The sequence below is a fragment of the Myodes glareolus genome, chromosome 3 (genome assembly GCF_982192425.1).
Source record: "Myodes glareolus chromosome 3, mMyoGla1.1, whole genome shotgun sequence".
Taxonomy (NCBI): domain Eukaryota; kingdom Metazoa; phylum Chordata; class Mammalia; order Rodentia; family Cricetidae; genus Myodes; species Myodes glareolus.
The window spans coordinates 28,039,016-28,062,073 of NC_142028.1; the positions used below are offsets into that span (position 1 = coordinate 28,039,016).

At 43.2% G+C, this 23,058-nt stretch overlaps 1 protein-coding gene across 1 annotated transcript; it reads right to left on the reverse strand.

Moving 5' to 3' along the window:
- Positions 1-1,870: 1,870 nt before the first annotated feature.
- On the reverse strand, positions 1,871-22,704 carry Cd163 (CD163 molecule). The gene is given in 17 exon segments (XM_048444252.3): positions 1,871-1,926; positions 1,928-2,004; positions 3,022-3,111; positions 4,610-4,717; positions 4,891-4,920; positions 5,261-5,572; positions 6,940-7,263; positions 8,873-9,187; positions 9,269-9,364; positions 10,083-10,397; positions 10,496-10,810; positions 14,313-14,633; positions 15,364-15,684; positions 18,098-18,421; positions 20,150-20,470; positions 21,522-21,605; positions 22,544-22,704. Coding segments are annotated over 17 exon segments (3,450 nt in total). The 5' UTR covers positions 22,590-22,704; the 3' UTR covers positions 1,871-1,875.
- Between the last annotated feature and the right edge of the window lie 354 nt (positions 22,705-23,058).

The following is a 23,058-nucleotide window of genomic DNA, read 5'->3' on the forward strand; positions in this document are numbered from 1 at the left end:
AGAGGTTTCCCAGCCATTGAAGCTGTCACTTGACACTGACTTTATTTTTTTATTTCTATTTATTTACCTTTTGGTCATTAGTAGAGAACAATGTGAGATAGGCAGCCTCTGACAAAGGTCTTTACATTAGCGACTTTACTTGTAAGGACGGAATCCTCACAGGGACATAGATTGAGTCAAAGGATTTAGGAATCTCTTTGTTATCTTACTATCTTTCAGCAGGGATCAGTACATTGTGCTCTCTAGAGGTCACCGTGCCTCTTCTGGCGGCAGTGATTTCAATTGCTCCCTTCTCTTAATTCTCATCAGTAGTAGGTGTCGATGCTGTTTTAAATGTTTGTTAGTCTGCTTCATATGAAGTAAGCTCTCATTACAAGCCATGATTTGAATTCTCCAGACATGTTGAACAAATTGAACATTAAAAGCTTTCTATTTATTCTATTTCTCTGTTGTCTTTTTATTAGTTGCGTGAGCCCTTGCTAGTATGGGTGTGTGCACGCGGGTGCATATGAGTTTCGAAACCCAAAACTTAGGTCAAGTATCTTTCCTGAATCTCTCTTCATCACTGAACCTGAAGCTCATTGACTTGGCTAGGCTGGTTAGCCAATGGGCCTCAGGGACCACTTGTCCTCCCCAGGGCTGGGCTTGCAGCAGTACACTATCATCCTTGGCTTTTTCACAGGGACTTTGGGGTTCTGAAGGCTCCAATGCCTTCGAATTTCTATTTCAAGTCATCCTGAGCAAAATGCCTTTATGTAGCTTTGCTTAACTGTTCCTTAGACATTTTGTACATGTGTGTATAAATATGTATAATGTATCATGCAATGTAGAAACATGTTTGAACATCGTGTATATATGCATATATAATCAATTCCTTATGTTTTGTGGACATTAACACTCTACAGCATAAGTATTTGTCTTTCTTTTCACTATGGTGTTGCTCATTAAACTCAGGACCTGGTAAACACTAGACAAGTTCACTACCCCTAAGCTACACTTCGGCCCAACATTTTACAGTTATAGACTTTCCGAGAGTTCTATCTTCTACTTTTTGTCTCCATTTGTGTTTCTCATAGAGCATATGTAATATTTCTGTAAAGCTATATTCTTTAATTGCTAAATTAAAAGAAACAGAAAAAGGAACCTACAACTCATTTCACCATCTTTTTAAAAAAGTATAACTTAACAAACTTTCTTGCTTTTTCACTTCTTAAGCTTTTATAATTCTGGTTGAACTTTCTTCATGGAAGACAGTTGTTAAATGTGAAGCCAAACATGACTTGCTTAAGTACAGATATAAATGTTTGTAATGTGTGCATTTGAGTGCAGGCCTGTTTCCTCAAGGAGTGGCTATCATCTATGCCCCCATAGTTTGTACATACTATATCACCTTTATTCCAGAATGGATCATATTTCAACCATGATTAAGGTTTAATTTAAATATCTCTTCTTCTTATAATTGTGCTAAACCTTGTAGATTAATTTTCTGCCATTTGTAGTATCTTGTGTAATCTTTCTCATAGCATAAATTATACAATGTTACAATGTCTGACAGGATCCCTGTAATGTTTGAAAAATATTTATTTATTTTGTTTCTCCATAGCTTTATAGTATATCATTGTTCTTGATAAGCAGACACACACACACACACACACACACACACACACACACACACAGACCTTAGCAATGGTTGGTCATATTTACAAAGAGTTTATCTATATCTGAACATAGATACATATTTATAAACATATACACATACATATATTCATTCAGAAACATACATGTATATGCATTCTTTCTCTCTAATACAAGAGGAGTTGTCTGTCTCAAAAGGAGTGTTCCATTTTTGAATAATGATTCACTTACCTTAGTGGATTATAAATTATCATTTTCCTTTTTAGTGTGCCTCTGAATGGCTTCCTTTTTTTATTCCAGGAATGGGAATATATTTAGACAGAGATGTTAGTCCATCAGCATTAAAATCACATGAATCATTGGAATTCTCTGGAAAGAAGAAGGTAATTAATGGGAATATATATCAGCCCTGGCCTCAAGTATCTGAGAAGTTCTTTAAGCATCTAAAAACTGCCCTCAATTAGTCCCGCAAAAGTGTGCGCTAAGGACCCAGCACCTTCCCTGTTCCTTAAATATGTATCTGACATAGCAGCAGCAATGGACTGAAGGACGGAGGCAAGTACCTCTTAGAAGGTTCCTTCATGGAGCAAGGACAATGAATACTAGGGTATCTCTTCTAGAATGAAAGATAAGGCTGGTCCTGGGGGTGGCAATGGGGTCCTTGGAAGGAGTATGGAAAAACTTGAACTTTTAGACTTCCAGAAAAATATAATAAAAATCAGATTCAAGGATGGCTATGACAGGGAGTGGGAGTGGATAAAACTCTAAAGGAAAAGACGCAGGATGAAAGGAAGATGAGCAGGGTGAGTGGACGTAGGCGCTCCTGTGCAGCACATGCGCAGTAGCGACAGCACTGTGCTGTGGGCAGGATTCCTACTTGAGACAGTGGAAAAGCTCACTTGCTTCGCTTTAGTAACTTTAATAGCACCTCTGTGTTTTTCATAACATTATGCTGTGGGCCGTAAGTATACTCAGCCTTTCTCTTTTAAAAAGAGAAAGAAAAAATTTAAATATCTGTCGTTACAGTCTTTTAGAAAATGAATTTCAGTTTCTGGAAAATGAGGCCCAGTGCTGCTGGGTCGGTGCACCCCTGTCGGCGATCAACCTCTGAGGCTAGATACTTCCTTATGGCGGCAACTTATAGTCTCTAAAAATGATTTCCAGCTCACGGCTGCCTTTCTTAACATTTTGGGTGCGAGCGTAACTATTAATGGGCTGAACCATCTCTCTTGTTCCTCATTCCTTCTTCCCACGCCCCCACCCCCCCAAACTTTCCATTACAGGGTTTTTAGACCATTTTCAACTATTAATCAAAGTAGGGTGCTCAACCTCAATTGCAGGCTCTTGTTTGAAACTCCAGGCTTTAGACTTACACAACCCACTAACCTGAGGACTTCAGCAGGTCCAGATCATCTGCTCTCAAATTCATCTCCTGGTACTGAACTTGATGTATCAAAACCTCTCCTCTCGAGGAAACTGACAATGGAAGTCATGGGTTATGGAACAGCAAAAACCCAACCCTCCTTCACCCCAGCCTTTCACCAGCAATTTGAGCAGTCTCGACTTTTACCTGCGACCTTGTTGTCACCCAGTCGGCTTGGATGAGATAGACAGACAACTGCCTCTACTCGCATGCTGTAACCACCCATTTCCCTACCAAGGAAGCCAACATTCCTCTGACTGACTGAAAATGTGTCCTCTTCCCCATGCACACTATAAAGCCCTCTCCATTTGTCATCTCAACCGCTCCTGTCAACAACGGGGTCCTACTCCAACCTTTCATGCAGACTCTTTTTCTCTTTCTTTTTTAAAATTCATCTATTTATTTTTCATCCTGGTCACAGCCCCCCCCATCCTCCCCTCCCTGTCCTTCTCCCCCATTCTCCATCCCCCATCCCCTCCCTGTCTTCATCCAGGAAAGGGTAGGTCTCCCATGAGTATCAACAAAACGTGGTCTATCAAGTTGCAGTAAGGACAAGCGTCTTCCCCTGTATGAAGGTTGGGCAAGGTGACCTAGCCTGAGAAGTAAGGTCCCAAAGGCCAGCAAAAGAGCCAGAGCCAGCCTCTGTTCCCGCTATCAGGAGTCCCACAGAGGACCAAGCTATACAGCTGTGACATACATCATGCATGCCCTCGATGAAAGGTCTTTTCAGGTACAGCTGGACCACTTCAGTTCCCTCACGTGCTGCTCTAATGACCAGGCATCCTTGGACCCTCAGACATAAGCATTCAAAACTGGTTCCTCCCCTCTACTCTAGCCTGGCAAGTAGATCCTCACTTTGATCCTTACTTCACTCGAAAACAACTGTGTCATCCTTTATCTGTCCCCGCACTCGCGCACGCGCTCTTTCTCTGGGATGTCTCTATCCGTCCCTGCACTGGTGCACGCGCTCTTTCTCTGGGATGTCTCTCGTCCAGTTGTCCGAACCATCAATAGAGCCTGTCAGGCTCCTTTTAAGCCTTCTACCTTGTTTTTAATATCAGATAATCTCTCTCTTCTCCCTGTCACTTTGATTCTTGTTCATATTAATAAAGGGCTACATTGCCATTTTTCTACATTCTACCATTAAACAAAAATATTTTATTATCCTTTTCTTCACTTTTAGATCCTATACATTGCCTGATAGAATAATGCGATTTTACATTAAGGTTATTATGGTTAGAGAAAATGAAATATGAACAAGCCTTCATTCTAAATCATGAATTGTATATTCATTATAAACTACCAATTCCATTAATTAGCTACTCCAATTAAACACATGGAATGCAGAGCATATTATGGTAACCAGAGTTCTTCCCCTTTTTTCTTCTGAGAAAATTTTGCTGCTTATACTCTAAGAAACTCTTCAAACCTCTTATGACTCCCTACTTTCTGGTCACTTCCCACTTGAGTAATTTGTTTATTTAGTTAAAATTAGTTCAAGAACTCCTCAATCCTTTGGGCATGATAGAGGGGTCATGACTTGGCACAGACCTGTAAGCCGCTGTATCTGCCTTCGCTTCTGAGCCCACCAGAGGGATGCAAAGGCAAGGACCAATAGAATGGCGCCGCAGATCAGGAGCGCAATGAGGACGGAATGCCCTAAGGAAAGGTAAATATTAAGAAAGATGAAAAATTCCCAGCTGCTTCCTTTGGTCACCTACAAGAGCCCGGAAGCAAAACTCCAGCCCTTAGAACTCCTTCTGACCCAGAGTTTTCTAAACATGAGTAATTCCAAGTAATACAGTCCCATACTTATAAATTCCACAATATACCTGTGCCACGCTCTGATTCTGAAGGTGTTCCTGCAGGAGAAAAGAGGAAGAAACTCAATTCAGGGGGATAAAGCAAATATCAATATTTCCCTGTATGAGCCTTCACTGCCTCTTAAGCACGTGAACTACATTTTCTAAACTAAAGCTTGGCCTCCCAGTCCCTCGTCGCTTGCACGCAGATATGTGTGTTGTCTGTCTGTCCTCTGTGACTGCCACTGTGTAACAGCAAATGTTTCCATCTTTCCTCTACATGATTGTCTTCCTGTCAGACACCCCTGTTGCCAGACCAAGTATAAACACATCTCGTTTTGATGCCTGACTTGCCTTTGCTACCAAAGAGTCCTGCTCAACCCGGGTTGTTGACACCCACCTGGGAGGCACAGTACAGAAGCATCTTCCTTGTGCCCACAGTCACTGTGACTCCATGGTCTGGCAGGACAGTCCCACAGGGTAGACTCATTCCCCCTGCACTTCACTTCATTGAGCCATATTGGCCCGGTTCCTGGACCGAACGCTGCTTCTTTTAGCGCCTTCACAGCCTGACCACAGCCCAGCTCCTGACACACGACCTGAGCATCCTTAAGATCCCAGGAGTCGTCACACACTGTGCCCCAGGAACCCTTGTGCCAGATCTCCACACGGCCGGAGCAGTTATTATGTCCTCCCTGAAGTCTTATTTTGTCTGAAAAAAAAAAAAGAATCATAGACATCTGGGTTATTCCTGAGAAGATGAAAGCATCAGGAAGGCTATAGGAGAACTGAGATTCAATTGCTTTACAAACTATTTAATGTGCACCGGTCAAAGTACAGAGAGTAACAGCCATACATGAGACATCTCCATTACACTTCTAAGGCTCGGGGACCATCCTTGGGGGGAGAGGTCGGAAGATCATAAGGATCAGAGGCTGGGAAAGATATGGCAGAAGCATTGCATTCATAGCAGTTATGGCTGCCTGTGGAAGATCAAGCCAGTCCACATCCCATCACGGAGCAAGGAGGGCATGATGAATCCTCTCTAACTGAGGAACTACTGACAGCCGATGGCTCTTGCAGGCTGGGGAGTCAGTTTTCTTTAGGGATGTGGTTCCTGGTAGGTTGACCATGCTTCAGTAGGTGGCTCTACACCCACGGGTACATAGGCGGCAGATTGGACCCAATGGGTTATGAAAAAGCAGAAAGAGAAAGAGGACATGAAGTCAGAAGGGGAGATAAGGATTGAATCTGAGAGGAGCTAGAGGAGGGGTTCATCAAAATGCATTGCATGCATGTGTGAAACTCTTAAGGAATCAATAAAATATATAAAATTAATGTGAATTTAAAAAATTCTATACTCATAATTTTTAAAACAAAGGTATATGCCTTTTCATCAAAGTGGATATATTCCATCAAATGCTTGACAAATGGAACCACATAAAAAGACGCTTCTGCACAGCAAAGGACACCATTATGGTGCAAATGCAGCCTACAGCATAGGAGCTGAGGCAGAGGGGTGAATATGATCAAAATACATTGTATAAAATTCTTAAAAAATTATTAAAGATATTTTTTAAAGAGTTATAGGGCAACTCAAGAAACTGCAAGTGAAAGAAGTCAGTATTATTAATGTGGAAAGTCAGATTTTCTCACATGGGCAAGAGTGATAGGGACAGAAATAGTCAGACTCAACCATTCCGAGTTTTTTCTATTATCGATGTGTCAAGATAATATTTGAAAAAAATATCGGAAAAGGAAAGTAGGCCTTTCAAGAATTCAATCATTAATCATGTATTCTTGGTTTTCTTAGAGAAAGCAATCAAATAGAACTTTTAAGTACAGAAACAGGAAGGTCTAGGATAATGGTTATTGATCTTGTATGTGGATATATACACATACAATATAACAGTTATATAAAACCAACTATTCCAAATCCTAACTATTGTCTGGAAGTTACTCACTTGTGTTTAATGAGTCCTAACAAATCAATCCGTGGTGTGATCAGGGAAATAAAATTTCATGTTTTCTCAGAGGTGACAGTGAAGGGGTAGAATGGAATGGACAGTGGATACTCACTGTCACAGGTGATCCAGGACTCCTCGGAAGGGCTGGCCCGTCTCTGCTTCCACGGAGATGAGGGGCACTGCCATAAGCTGTCCACTCCTTTTGGACACTGCACGTTGTCTACCCACATGAGCCTGGATGGCGTCTTGTCTGAGGATGTCGGTTTCACGGTCCCGTTGTCTGCACAGCCCAATTGACGGCACACTACCCCCACGGTGGTTGGAGGCATTCTGCTGCTGCCAACACTTCCCCATGTACCGTTGTAAAACACTTCCAGGTGGCCTGTACAGTTCTTCTCCCTAGGGACTTCAGCGGTCAGCCTCAGAGACATGTACTCTGGGAGAAAAGAAGAATTGGTGATTTCACAGCCTCTCTGAAGAAAACATCTTTTTGTCCGATGTAAGAACGGCTGTAATAGATAGAGTGCCAACTCCTAGCAATTTATTAAACAAGTAGATCTCTGCATAAACCAGTAGATCTTAATAAAATACAGTATTAGTTTCTATATACCATCTTGGCTTTTTGATCTGGAGTTTTGTACTCAGGGATCTCTTTTAAAGACTGTCAGTGCTCTGAGACACCTGGGAGATTCAGAACTTCTAAGCTCTTTCCTTTTTAATATTTTTTTATTTAAGTAACATTTTTCCATTTATTTTTACATACCAACTAGTTTCCCCTCCCTTCTTTTTTCTTATCTCCTCCCCTTTCTCATCTACCTCCCTTCCCCATCTGCTCCTTCTCCATCTTCGCTCAGAAAGAGGCAAGTCCCCCCCCCCACCTGTGGGCTTGCACAAAGCATGACACCGCAAGTTGAGGCAGGACCGCGCTTCTCCCCCTTACACTGAGGTGGGGTCAGGTAATCCAGCATGGGGAACAGGTTACCAAAAGTCAGCTAAGTGCCAGGGAAAGGTCCTGCTCCCTTTGTTAGAAGCTTTACTGAGAGACCAAGCTACACAACTGTCACACACATGCAGAGGGCCTAGGTTGGTCCCATGCAGGCTCCATAACTGTTGGTTCAGCGTCCATGAGATCTCCTGAGCTCAGGTCTGCTGTATCTGTGGGTTCCCCCATCATAACCCCCCTCTGGCTCGTAAATCGCTCCTCCCTTTCTTCCGCAAGACTCTTGGAGCCCAGCAAAGCGCTTGTTTGTGGATCTCCACCTCTGGTTCCATCAGTTACTGGATGGCAATTAGGGAAGTCACCAGTCTGCTTACAGATGGCCAGGTACCCTCCCCACTATTGCTAGGAGTCTTAGTTGGGGTCATCCTTGTGGACTCCTGGGGCTTTTCCTGGCCTCAGGTTTCTCCCTAATGCCAAAATGTTCCCCCAGCAAGACATCTCTTTTGTTACCCCTCTGAGCTCTTTCAGTGATAGAATTTGAATTTTTCTCCCTAAATTACTATAATTTTAACTTGGGAAGTATTATTCAATTCTTGTTTGTTTGTCTGTTTGTTTTTATGTGCATTGCTGTGCATTCCAGGGGGGTGTTGACTCCCCTGGAACTGGAGTTACAGACAGTTGTGAGTTGCCATGTGGGAGCTGGGAGTTGAACCTGGGTCCTCTGGAAGAGCAGCCAGTGCTCTTAACCACTGAGCCATCTCTCCAGCCCCTCTCATTTGATTTTAACTGCCACATAAGCTATGGATTTCAGGAATATGGTGAGAAGTCTCAGGGCCTGCACATTCCAGTCTAGGTTCAAGTCAGGTCTTAGGCATATGCATCATCTCACGGTCTTGGGGTCTGCACAGCCCAGTTGACGGCACACCACCCCCACAGTGGTTGGAGGCATTCTGCTGCTGCCAACACTTCCCCATGTACCGTTGTGAAACACTTCCAGGAGCCCTGCACAGTTCTCCCTAGGGACTTCATCGGTTGATAGTCACTGCCATTTGCTTCTTAGTCATTTTAAATACAACGGTGACCAGGAGCTATGTACAGAGCTTACCCGAGCAAATGACACCAGCATCCTCCTTGTGCCTGCAGTTATGGCGCCCCCAGCCATGTGAAGGGCACTGCCAAATGTGAGATTCTTTCCCATTGCAGTTGACTTCATCTAGCCAGATATTCCCCGTTCCTTCTTTGAAGTAAGCAGAACCTGTGGCATTAATAGCCACACCGCAGTCCAGCTGCTTGCACACCACACTGGCATCCACCAGATCCCAGCTGTCGTCGCAGATGGTGCCCCAGGAGCCCTCGTGATAGACTTCGACTCTCCCAGCACAGCGACCGCCTCCATCTACCAAACGAAGCTGACCGCTTACTGGAAGGAGAGAAGAAGATACCACTGAAGACATTTCAAGAAGCGTCAGATCCTTTGCATAGAGCGATCCTGAGTTCTTACCTATGCAGGGCACATCGCTCTTGTTTGCGACGGTAGCGCTTGTTGTTTGGACCGAAGATGATGAACTACACGGCTGCAACGTATGGGATTGGTTTCCTGAAAACACCAACATTTTCAGGCATATAAGAACGAAAGGTTATGAGGAAGAACATGGGTCAGGTGGAGAGTCCTCCAGATGATTTGCGGACAAACACAGCTTTAGAAAGAGGAAGGAGGAAGGTGGGCGGGTCACAGAGAAAGGGGGAGACAGATGGACCTTCTGGAAGTGAAGCAGGGGCTTGGAATAGTTTAGGATACGGTAAGCTAGTGGTCCTCAACTTGCGGGTTGTGACCCCTCCGGGGAAGAGTCGAACAATCCTTCGTAGTGATCACGTATCAGATATCCTGCATATCAGATATTTACATCATGATTCGTGGCAGTGGCAGAGTTAAAGTTATGAAGTAGCAAGAGAATGATTTTATGGTTGGGGGTGGGGAGTCACCATAACTTGAGGAACTGTATTAAAGGGTTGCAGCATTAGGAAAGTTGAGAACCACTGCAGTACGCACTAGACAGCAATGAGGTCGATTAAAATCAAGTTCACTCACATTCTAAGAAGACAAATGAAGTTACTAGCACATGTCTCAAGAACCCCAATAGGCCCTTTCCTTTTCTTTCGCTTCATCCTCGCCTCAGGCCTGCCTATCTGGGCCCGCCCATCTGATTCTAAAGCCCATCATTGTGGGGTGGCTCCTGATTGGATAATTGCAGAGAGGTTCCTGATTGGATCACTGTGGAGAGGCTTCTGATTGGCTCCGCTCTTCAGACTCTCACCTGAGCATATTACAGAAGCCACTTGCCCTTCAGAACACATCGGTGCACCCAGGGCAGTCATGAGGCAGTCCCCTAGGTGCTCCTCAGTCCCCGTGCAGTGGTACATGTGTCTCCAGACTTGACCGGCTCCTTTCCCAAAAGGTGCTCCTTCTGGAGTAGAGAGAGCAACTCCACATCTAAGCTGCTGACATAGGACATGGGCGTCTTCGATGTCCCAGTGAGAGTTGCAGAGGGGCCCCCAGGCTCCGAGGACCTTGATCTCCACTCTTCCCTCACAGGGGGACTTGCCCCCTGCCAGGCGAACTTCTGTGTATCCTGAAAGGACACGGGCCTTTAGAAAAGACATTTGTGACTCCTTAGCCCGCTCCCCTTCACAGCACAGGCACAAATTGAAGACATTTTTCGCATCTTACTTGAGCAGACTAGGCTGACGTCCCTGCTGTGGTTACAAGATTCTTCTACAGGGGGCGCCACCCCGCACAGTGAAAGATGCGACTCATCCCCGGTACACTGGAATTCTTCAGCCCAGATCTGTCCACTTCCTTCTCCAAAATGTGCTCCCCCGAGGATAGAGACGACTGTTCCGCATTGTAACTCCCTGCACACTACACTGGCAGCTTCCAGGGACAAATCAAAATCACAGACGGAGCCCCACACATGGCCGTGTTTCACTTCCACACGACCGGAGCATGGAATTTCTCCTCCAACCAGTTTGGGTTCCCTGTGACCTGAAAAGTAATAGTGTTTCTGTGAGAGGCACAATTTCCACATTTTTACTCGTGGTGGGATTAGGGGCTTGGTGGGTTCTCGGTGATTTTCCACACCGTGCCTCCTGTGTCTGCTGTCTATACTGAGCATAGCAAATTGACAATCTCACATTTCTCATTGGACCGGTCCTTCTAAGAAAATCTTAGAGCTTTGGTTTTGTTTTTTGTTTTTTTTTTTTTTTTAAAAAAAAACCAAGATCAGAACTGCTCTTCTCTTCTAGTATGCCACTTGCATTTATTTACGACACACAGTTTGTTCACTGGCTCTCGTCAGCCCACTTGCTTAGGTCTGAAGTCTGTGTCATCCTTATCAACCCCTGCTCAGAGGTTGGTTTTCAACATATTTCCGTTTTGAACACTGGATAAACACAAGACGTTTAAAAGAATGCACTACACTTGCTGTCCAGGACTTTGCTGTCCTCTTCCCATTCCTTTGTGACAGGACTTTATCTCACGCTTCCTAGACAGACAAACAGACTGCGCATGCTCTGCCTCTCACCACACAGCACTGTCCTTCCTCCTCTCTGCCAGAGGGAAGGGCTGCGCTAACTGAGACTCCCAGACCTTGTGCCTCTAGGACCAAGAGAACAAACAAACCTGTATGTCATTTAGTGTAGCTGGGCTTTAGAATGTAAACAAAAGAGACGCCAAGTAACAAGAAATGAAGCTCAGATTGGAAAGTGCTCCTTGTCAGGCGGAGAGACTCGGCCCCCAAGACAAGGGAGGGTTTCCTTTAACACCCAGCAGCCATTCCAGCTTCTTGAAAACACAAACAACTTCAGATTCACTTCTTTTACAAAGCACATCTGAGGCCGGGCCTTCTAAAGAGCATGGGTCCTTCACAGAGGTTTGTGTGGATCTTTGAGGCCGCCTGCGGCATGGTAGGTACAGCTGGACAGACAGCTCTTGGTCCCTTGCAGTGTTCATACTGTCTGTGTTCTTTTCAGATCATATGTCGTTTACCTTACACTAAAATACCTCTGGAAATGTGCCAGATAGGACTATTTGTTGCATTAGAAACACGGATAGCTTGGCTTAGCAGGCCAAAATTTCACTATTAACATGAATTCCTATCCAAATGTAAGACAAAGAATCCATCTTTATTTTTAACCTTCTCTCCTTTCATACAACACAAACCCATCTATTTCTAAAGGCAGATCAAGTTTAAAACAAACAATGCTATGCACAAATAATCAATGATTTTTTTTAAATTGGAAAGTCTGTGTCTTCTTGTTGGGTTGAGAAGATATCACTGGCTATAATGTACATGGTCTTCTTGGAAAGGCTTAATCTTTCAGTCCTGGCAGTTTCTGAGATTAAGCTAAACTAGGTTTCTTGTAGCTTCTGGCATATTCACGTGTAGTCATTTCAAAAGAAATACAACACAACCAGAGAAATGCAAAACCAAACCCAAAGTGCTTTTGTTCTTGATGAAAACATGTTATTGGCTTGCTAACAAATCCTTCCTGTACACAATCTCTCAGGTCCCCAACTCTCAAACATTAGATTCTAAGTGCAAAGGGAAACTCTTCCATTCAAACAAGTTTCTTGAGGACTCCATTTTCTTAGCCTTGATTTTGAGACTCTGTTAGCACGTATCTTTCCACACCACAGGTGTTTTGTTTAGATCACTTATTCTGTGCACCTGGTCAAAATCCTGGAGTCTTAGTTTCTTAAGGGACTTTTCTTCCTGACAAATGTATGACTGTATTGATTTTTATATAAGAGTCATTAGATAAAATCTTGCACATGAATTTGGTTCTTTTGATTAACAAGTTGTTTTCATCTGCCAAAGTAACTAAATCAGTATTTATTCTCTCACAAAAACAAAAAACCTGAGTGAAGAAGAAGTGCAGGAACCAGTTAAGCTAGGACTTCCTCCTTTTGTTCAGTAACAACGTAAATGATGTACACATTTACAGATAAATAACTGTCATTTGAAACACTCTGAGTGTCTTGTCCCTCAGCTAAGTTGGTTATAAAATGCAGCCAAAGCAGAAGATGAAACTGGTCCCCCACAACGAAAGCAGCAAGCCTACCAGCCAGGCAGCCTTCTGATCTTTATCTTTCATTCAGCCTTAAGGTTTCAAATGGCCTTAAGTCAGAGACCAGCAATGGACAGGCAAAGACTGGCATCAGTACTTATTGGCATTAGTAAATGTGCCTTTTGACATCAGATTAAGGCAGCTAGAGGAGAAGAAGCCTGTGAAGTTTGGGTAGCATTCTCTTGCTAACTTTGAGAATAGTTGCTATAAACCTCAAGTCCGAGGTTACAAGTGTGTACTGTGACACCCTACCTTTTATGTGCATTGTCAAACTGAACTCAGGTCCTTATGAGTGTGTGATAAGTGCTTTACCTACTAAGCCATCTCCTCAGGTATCCCCACGTTACATTTTCAGTTGAAGAATAATTCCTAGTCAGTCAATATATTACATAGCATAATACAGACATAATGATATGAGTTAAATACATTACTACTTTCAGAAAAATAATGCAGTCAGATTTATTTTTGAAATAAATCCCAGTTCCATGATTAGTATAAGCAATGTACCTGCACATCCTGATTTATAAGGTTTTAAAAGGCATACAAAATAAACCATATCTGGGCAATAGTGGCACAAACTCTATGAGTTTGAGGCCAACTTGATTTATAGCACCAGGACAGCCAGGACTACGCAAAGAAACCTCGTCTTGAAAATCAAATTCCCAAGAATCCATAAAGATGACCCTAGCTAAGACTCCTAGCAATAGTGGAGAGGGTACATGAACTGGCCTTTCCCTATAATCAGAATGGTGACTGCCCTAACTGTCATCAGAGAGCCTTCATCCAGTAACTGATGGAAGCAGATGCAGGGATGCACAGCCAAGCACCAGGTTGAGCTCTGGGAGTCCACTTAAAGAGAGGGAGGAGGGAATATATGAGCAAGATGAGTCAGGATCAAGACGAGAAAGTCTACAGAGAACTGAACCAAACTTGTGGGAAATAATGAACTCTAGACAGACAGCTGTGGAGCTTGCATGGGACCGAACTAGGCCCTCTTCATGTGGGAGACAGTTGTGTAGTTTGGTCTGTTTGTGGGGCCCCCCGCTGATCTAAACAAAATAGGTCAGGATCTATCCCTGGTGCATGAACTGGCTTTTTGGAGTACATTCCCTATGGTGGGATGTCTTGCTCAGCCTTGATGCATGGGGCGGGGGGAGGCTGGTCCTGTCTCAGCTGAATGCACCAGGCTGTGTAGATTCCCCATGGGAGGCCTTACCCTTTTGGAGGAGTGGTTGGGGGGTGCTGGGAGGAGGGCGGGGGAGAAAGAAGGGATGGGAGGAGAAATTATGGCTGGAATGTAAAATGAATTAAAAAATTAAAAAGGAAAAGCAAACACCAAACAAAATAAACCATGGACACAGTATTCATAGCATCCTTGGAATTCAGCTGTTTCTTAACAAAGGAATCAAAAGTCTTACCTGAGCAGGTAACTTGAGCTTCTTCGTAGTGTTCACAGGAAAGGCCGCCCCACTGCCAGTTTTTGCATTGCCAAAAAGAAGTCTCATTTCCATGACAGATGCCAGGAAAGAGCCACATATCTGTCTCCTTACTTTTGGAGTAGGTTTTAGCATATATCTGGAGTGCAGATCCACATCCAAGCTGTCTACAGACCACATGAGCATCACTCAGGTCCCAGCTTCGGCTACACATCTTCCCTACCAGCTTCTGAATCTCTACCTCCACAGTTCCCGAGCAGCGACTGCCTCCACCTACAAGTCTCAGTTCCACATCTGACCCATCTGCCGAAGAAACATAAGCACAGGCTGAAGGAACCTGGGGAGACACCGTGTCCCAAAACACACCTGTCCTCCCCTCCTTCCCAGATACCAAGACAATGGAAACTATGACTTACCTACCTCCGATTACTTGCTTGCTTGTTTCTTAGCATTATGGAGGATTAAACCTCAATAATGTTCCTTACGTAAACTGGACAAAGGTTGTATGCCTGATGCCACTTTATACTATTGGTTTAAGTTTTGAGATGGAGTCTCAGTAAGTTGCCTGAAATGTGTTTGAATCTACCATCCCTCTGCCCTATCTTTTCTCCCAAGTGGTTTGGATTATAGGCGTGTGTCACCAAACCCAATTTTTGCTTACCTATTTCTTGAGGATTTAATAAACAAATGTAGAGTGTGAATTCTATTGTAAATGGTACATAGTTCTAAAGACTAAAAATGCTAAACACACACACACACACTCAAACAGGCATGCTGTTCGTCATAGTCCCTTATACCAACTGTTTAAGCTCCACATAGATTTAGAATTTAAGGTGTGGTTCTAAGCACTCCTCCTAGTAACGGAGAACAGAGCCAAGCATCCCTCCTATGAAGAATGTGCCACATTTTTCAGAGCTGTGAAGGATTTCCCAACAATAAATGAATTATGTCCAGGACTCAAAACTCCCACTTCTTCGTCTTTCTAGTGAATGCAGGTTCTTCCCTCCTGGATTTGGCTTTCGTTTGAACTCACCAGAACACGTCACACCAGCATCTTCTCTGTGATGGCAGTAATGCTTTCCCCATTCCTGGTGCTTACACTCCCAAAGAGCCGGCTCATCTCCGTTGCAGGAAACACTGTCAAGCCAGATTGGTCCAGATCCCTCACTGGCATTAACTCGACCAACGCCGGCGATAGCGGTTGGACATCCTAGCTGCTTACACACCACGGAAGCATCCTGACTATCCCAGCTGTCATCGCACACAGTCCCCCATTCTTCTTGGAATCTCACTTCCAGTCTTCCTGAGCATTTGGACGTTCCATCCACCAGTCTCAGGCTCAGATCTGCTCCCTCTGTAACAACAACGACAACAACCAACAGCAACTTAGTGAAAGGGAAATAAGAATAATGTGACTAAAAGCAGCTGTAGCTGTGTCAAAGAAAGGGGTGGAGACATGGACAGAGGCAGGAATTCTACAGCACCATTACAAGTCGCTACGGAAAGAAGGCAAAGTGCATGAGGCAAGGATGGTACTTACTTTGGGAAGTGCCTCAGAGACAGTTTTGTGCCTGTTTGGTCACTACAATGGATGTAGAATTGTTTACTCTAACTTGCTGAAATATATCTGCCTGTGTTTAGGTTTCTCACCTCAAACTCAAGCTTGTGTAAACATTCAGCATCTGCTTTCACTGTTAACCACACGGTCAGTCTCCGTTACCCTGCTTCTGCTGTGTGCCTGGCCCTTTTGTGAGCATCTGTGGTGGTCTGAATGAGACTCTTCCCCATCAGGTTCAGATGTCTGGACACTTGCCTCTCAGTTAGTGGCACTGTTTGGGAGACTTAGGAGGCATGGCCTTTCTGGAGGAAGTGCGCCACTGGGGGAATGGTTTTGAGGTTTTAAAGCATTACACCACTCCCGGTTCCCCTTCTTCTTTGTGCATGCGTTTTCAGACGTGAGTGCTCAGCTTGGTGCTTCAATGACCCGGGTCAACCCTTGTCATGCTTGTCCTGCATCCCACTGTGATGGTCCCTTAAACCCAAATAAACCATTCCTTCTATAAGCTGCCTTTATCATGGTGTTTAACCATAGTGATGGAAAAGCAACTAATAGGAAACTTCTTAGTTTCAAGGCAGAGCAGTGGGGGAAGGGGATGACCCACTCCTCTCACCTCCCCCTCGATCAACACCCCTTAAAAAGCCATTCTTGATTCTGAAGACTACCCCGTGACAAACACAAGCTGACAGGCTGGGTCCCTGTGGGGAGTGTTATCATCACCAGGCTGAGGCAGTGCCTGCTCGTGGGTAACCCAAGTCTCTGTTCTGGCACTTTCATTTTTAATTACTGAATTCTATGGATTTGAGCTGATGGTTTGGGAAGGGGCAGGTCGAGGTGGTTGAAAAGGATTATGATCGAGGATGATGAGGAGGGTGGTTTGTTTTTAAACCAACCTCAGAAATACAAGCAGTGAATGTTATTTCAGTTGTGATTTTTTTCATAGATACATGAAATTATGTATTTGTGATATTTCTATATTTGTATCTCAATCTATCATCTATCTCTATGATCTATCTATTTCTTCTATCTATCTATCTATCTATCTATCTATCTATCTATCATCTGCCTATCTTCTACCTACTTATCTAGAAATGACATGAAAGTAGAAGTAAAAGGACAGAGAATACTAACAGGAGGGAGAAAGACAAGGAAAAGATAAGGGGTCATTGTAGTAATAAGGAGCGGCGGGCTGCATCCCGCCACCCAGCTCCCGGCTAGCTTTACCCGAAATAATTACTCGGAAACTATATTCTTTTAAACACTGCCTGGCCCATTAGTTCTAGCCTCTTATTGGCTAACTCTCACATATTGATTCAACCCATTTCTAATAATCTGTATCTCACCACGAGGTCGTGGCTTACTGGGAAAGATTCAGCATGTCTGACCTGGCAGATTCATGGCAGGCAGCTCTCTGTCTCTGCTTTCTTCCTCCCAGAATTCAGTTCTGTCTTCCCCGCCTACCTATGTCTTGACCTATCAGGCCAGACAGTTTTCTTTATTAATTAACCAATGAAAGCAACAGATAGATAGAAGACTCTCCTACATCAGGTCATGAGGGAGAAATGTAATATAATATTTGAATATACAAAAGCTTTAAAAAACTCACTACTGGCCACTCTAACCACTCCGCTCTTTACCCCTTCCTTTTTCAAGCCTCCTTTCAGCACCCTTCCTCTTCAGCATCCCCTGCCTCTCTTTACCCTGTCTTCAACCTCTATCGTGATTTTCTTAAACTCGCTCCTTATGATGGAAGTATATTTTGCTATTTGTCATTTTTCTTGTAACTGTTTTAATTGCTTGTTTATTTATTTTGAATTGCTTACATGTACATTGTATGCCTGAGCATGTGTATATGCACCATGTGTGGGCGTACCCTTGGAGACCAGGGAAAGAGGAACCAGATCTTGTGGAATTGGAGCGACCGGCAGTTGTGAGTCATCACATGGGTGCTGAGAACCGAGGCCAAGTCCTCTGTAGGAGCAGTAAGGACTCTCTTACTCAGCACTTCTCTGGCTCCCTCTAACTACTTCAGTTTCCTGATTTCAGTCGGTGAATGCGTAAACGTTAGAGCTGGGACCCCAAATGAGACAGTAAAGAGCTGATAGTAGTTCATTGGAATTCATTATGTTCTCAAGGACTCGGGTTTACAATCCCGGCACCTTTTCCTTTCGTCTGTCCCAGAGAGCAGAAAGCCAAGAGGCGTCCTTACCTAAGCAGATCACTCCAACATCCTCAGCGTGGTCACAGTTGTGCTTTCCCCACGCTCCGTGTTTGCAGTCCCAGAGAGCTGACTCATTTCCACTGCACATCAGGTCGTCAAGCCAGATTGGTCCAGAACCAGCACCAAATTTCGCTGAGCCAGAGAAACTAACGGCACTTCCACATCCGAGCTGCTTGCAGATCACGGAAGCGTGGTCTTTGCTGAAGTTGTCGTCACACACTGTCCCCCACTTTCCCTGGAACTTCACTTCTACTCTCCCTAAACACCGGTGGGCCCTGGTGTTCACCAACTTCATCTCCAAATCGGATCCATCTAGAGAGAAGACCAAGGTTAGGTAGCGAAGTTCATTCATAAGCAATGAATCGTTTAGGACTTCCTAGATACTTGGGATTTGATGATATTCTTAAAAAATAGTGTTTGGCTTTTAGATGCTGCCTATTTCCACATATTGGAGAATTTTGGCCTGCTAAAATCCAATGCACAATAAGGATTTCCTCTACATCCACTTTCCAAGGAAATTGTGTTATAGATCAAAATATTCTTTGTTATAGAAAAGGTCAATATGGCTCATTATTCACATACAGGAAAAAAAAGCAAAAAAAGGAAATTGGCCTTCTAATAAAGTTGTTGAAAATGAGAAAATGGTTATTTACTGAATGCTTAGATTCCTTGTTTTAACCTCTCCATAGCAAAAGAGTTCTGAGAATAAATAATTGATGTTGAATTTGAAATTAGAAAATAATAAAAGGCAAAGATGAAAATGCCTGAATAAACACAACAACTCACAAAGCATTATGTGCTGTCAACTTCTTTAAAATTGTGGGAAAATAGCTTATTTCAGTTTTCTGAATCAAAGTTTGTTTTCTCCCCAAGGAGTTTACGATCATTTTCAGCAAAAAGAGGAGGCTTTGCTTTCATTTTTTTTTATCTGAAATTTGTTTCTCATGCCATGAGTTCCTGTGAAGAGTAAAATACACGAAGAAGGGGGACTCTGGCTGAAATCTGGGGACACGTGAGAAGGTACAGTTGGACAAAATGTTCAGAAGCACTTTCTTTCTTAAACAAGAAATTAAATTTTATGAACTATAAACTCCAACCAATGACCCTAACTTAGTAAGGCTTGTTATGGGCAATTAGTAATAACAATTAATAAGAGTAAGAGGTCATAGAGTATACATGAGAGTACCGCATGCCGTAGTCTTCAGTCCTTACGTGTTCAAACACTACATGCTCTCATCACTAGCCCACTGCATAGGTCAGAGATCTGAGACTCAGTAGCGGGCCTAGTACTGATCACCAAGAAAGATCGTGGAGCTAAGATGTGAGCAGCACAGAGGTTGGGGGAGTGGCCTGGCACCAGTTTTCTGTTGGATAGTGTGCTGCCATCTCCCAAGAGGTAGACTCTGCAGACTAAGCAGCAATTAGGGTGAAGGACCTCACATACGCAGATTCCTATGAAACCAGTGAGCCTCCAGTGGCTATTGGTTCCTTTTCTCTTATTAGGTTCTGGTTGCACCTTTATGTTTATAAGCTTCTAAAAGTAAGTTGAATTTCACTCTTCATCATGTAAGAAAATGAGAGCAGAGCGCACTCCACGGAAGTCATAGCTGAATATCAACTCTCTATACAGGTAAGAGCCTGAGAAGATTTCTTATGACTTTGAAATTTGTTGTAAATGCTACTTTTGTTTTCCCATCATAAAAATTAATAATTTTAAAAAAATGAGGAGGAGGAAGAGATGGATATGGCTGTGTCAACATGGTAATGAAAGATGGGGGTTCGTGAAGAAACTAAGATTTTCAGCACTTGTTATATACTTGTTATATATATACTTGTTATATGTATGTGCAAAGAGATCTGCAAGTGTCTTATCATTGAGTTATCAGATGCTCAGAAAGATTAAATAGTTTGCATAAAATCACAGCATCAGGGAATGATTGTGCTAGAATTCGGCCCAGTATTTTTTTCCAAGAGAGGGATGCTGTGCTTTGAGTCAGAAATACGTGCATGGGATTTGCTTTGAACGCAGGTAATCCTTACCTGAGCAGGTCACTCCAACATCTTGCTCGTGGGTACAGTTGTGCTTTCCCCACCCCTCATGTTTGCAGTCCCAAAGAGCTGACTCATTCCCAGTACAAGAAACCTTATCCATCCAGATGTCCCCAGAGCCTGCACTGGAGTTAGCCCATCCAAGGGCTCTGATAGAAGTTGGGCATCCTAGCTGCCGGCAGACCACAGAAACCTCATTCATGCTCCAGCCGTTCTTGCACACTGTTCCCCACTTCTCACGGATCTTGAGTTCCACTCTCCCAGTGCAGTTGTTTTCACCACCAGTCAGTCTCAGTTCCTTTTTCATTCCTCCTGCAATAACAATTGAACACAGCAATGATGGCCAAACGGAGTTCAGACAGCAGACTGTGCTTTTACATTACTTACATATGACTTAGAGTCAGAGCTGAGACTGTCCTGACCCCACTGTGGTACCACAGGAGAATGCTATTTTGCAGCACCGGATAGAATCATTAGTGCCACAGGCTTCAAGTAGAGCTGGGAAAGCTAACGGCACGGTAATCTATGAAATTTTAGTTGTATGACTGTGTATTCTTAGCCGTGGCGGTTTATACCTTCTAGGATAAGATGCACAGAGTGTCGCAGGGGTGAGCTACGTGTGTTTCTTCCTGTCATAAACTCAATAGAAATAAAGTTGACAGTGACCATGTGGGGATGGAAAAACAAGTAGAAGGGGATTAAATACCCATTTCACTTCACACATTTATATAAAAATTTACAAAGCAGTTGAAGTCTACTGAAACTAGTCTTTTAAAACAGAAAGGAAGAGAGTTATTTTCCTTTTACCGTCTGTGACAAAATAAACCTTTTCCTCCTTCCCTTTCCCAGATTACCTCAGATGCTTTTTTCTTTTTCTGTTACTTTGGCTTAACTGAGGAACCCAGTGGGCCTACCTGCCTCACTTTCTGCAATAAATTTTTTAATGTAAAATTTAAGTTTTGAATTTATTAAAGTGTTTTCGGAATTCTCTTTTCCCCCAAACTCTGTGCTTTCTTCTCCTCTATTTTTTTTTAGCCTGCCACACACTGCTTTCAATCTTCTTGTAACATGGGATTGTTTCGTTTGAGGGAAGACCATGGTAATAATTCAGTGTCTTCTGCTTAGAATTTTATTGAGTACTTTTAATGTCTGAGTCAACATGGTAATGAAAGATGGGGGTCCATGAAGAAACTAACATTTTCAGCACTTGTTATATACCAGTGTGCAAAGAGATCTGCAAGTGTCTAACTCTGTGGAGCATAGATATGTAGATGATACTTAACAAACATAGAATTGTGAATTTTGTTTGACAGTTCATATCAGAGTGGGCTAAGGCCATAAGTAAATTTGATGAAATACTCACCAGGAGAGTTAGTGACAGCAGAGGCACTGAGAAGTGAGATTGTGGCCACAATGAAGGTCCCTAAACAGACAAACCTTTTGCAACCTATGAAACAAAGGACAGAAGCACAGCTTACTAATGAGAGATTCCGGAGAGGAAGAGGTTCAGGGTTTAGAATCTGACAAGACTAAACCAATAAAAAGAAAGGCCCTTTCTTCCAAATTGGAGGCAAACAGGAAAGACACAGATGCCGAACTTACATTCAGCCTAGGAGTGGGGATTTGTGAGAATACTGAGTATGGAAGCAAATTTTAAAGGCAGGCAGGTCTTAAAGAGGCATCAGTGAAACCGGGTGTGGCAATGCTCTCTGTACACTACAGGACAGGAATCTGAGCGTTCTGTCCCTCTGCCTTCTCAGCATCAATTACTCTCTGTGTCTACCTGGTCCACACAGTTAGACAGCAAGTTCATGAGAGAATGGATATTTCTCATGTCACGACTGTTCCACCAATGGTGCTTACATTCTCAGTAGGGTGACAAACAGTCTTCTTGGCATCCCAAATACCCAAAAGTTAGCCATCTCATCTCCACACACAGCATCAAATATGCTTAGTACTATTACATCTCTCAGCTCCACAGTGACCACAATTCAACACTCATGTAAAACTGAGGAATGATGTTAGCTGGTCCATGCACACCATGAAGTAGAATTTTGCACTGACTTGGTTCTCCAAATATCTGTTGGAAATCAACTTTTAATGAATATTGATTCCTACACTTTACCTTTCTTGACAACTCCTGTTTTCATACTCAAGGGCAGTTCTGTTTATTTCAGGTTCTGACTTATCTTCCATCTCAGCAACTACATAAAACTATACAAACACTGTTTCCTTCCTTATGATTTCGGGTTGGGATCTACGACTGATGACAAACACTTCAAATGCCCCTTTCCATTCCTTGCTCTCCTATGCTAGTCACATTTATTTGCTATCAGAACACCTCTAAACCCCACGAAAGGATAAGTCTAAATGAGACACATTTACCGGGAGGTCCAGCATCTTCAAGAAGAACCATTCTGAGCCTGCCCATTCCAAAGTTGAATGATTCCGATGGCTCTTCTGTCTCCTTGTGCTATTGCATATATAGAAGTGTTCTCCGTAAGAAAGTGGATGACCACGGATGAAAACAATCATCTCGTTCTTAAAATAATCGTCTCGTTCTTAAGAACGGAAAAGCTTCACGAGGGAGGAGTCAAACTCAAAGGGGAACTCCTTTTTGCCTTCGCCCTCTTTCCCCACTCCTCGGGACATAAAACAACCAAAGGAATATTTAATACTTTCCATATAATTTACAAAAACTAGGAAGTATATTCATTCATACTCTTGTTGATTGAATACTTTAATTAATTATTATTTATGTCATGTGTGTGTGCCTGCTTGTATATATAACTACCACATGTGTGTGGGTACTCACAGAGTCCAGGAGAGGACATTGGAATCCCTGAACCTGGAGTTATAGGAAGTTGTGAACCACCATGTGGGTGCTGGGAACAGAACTT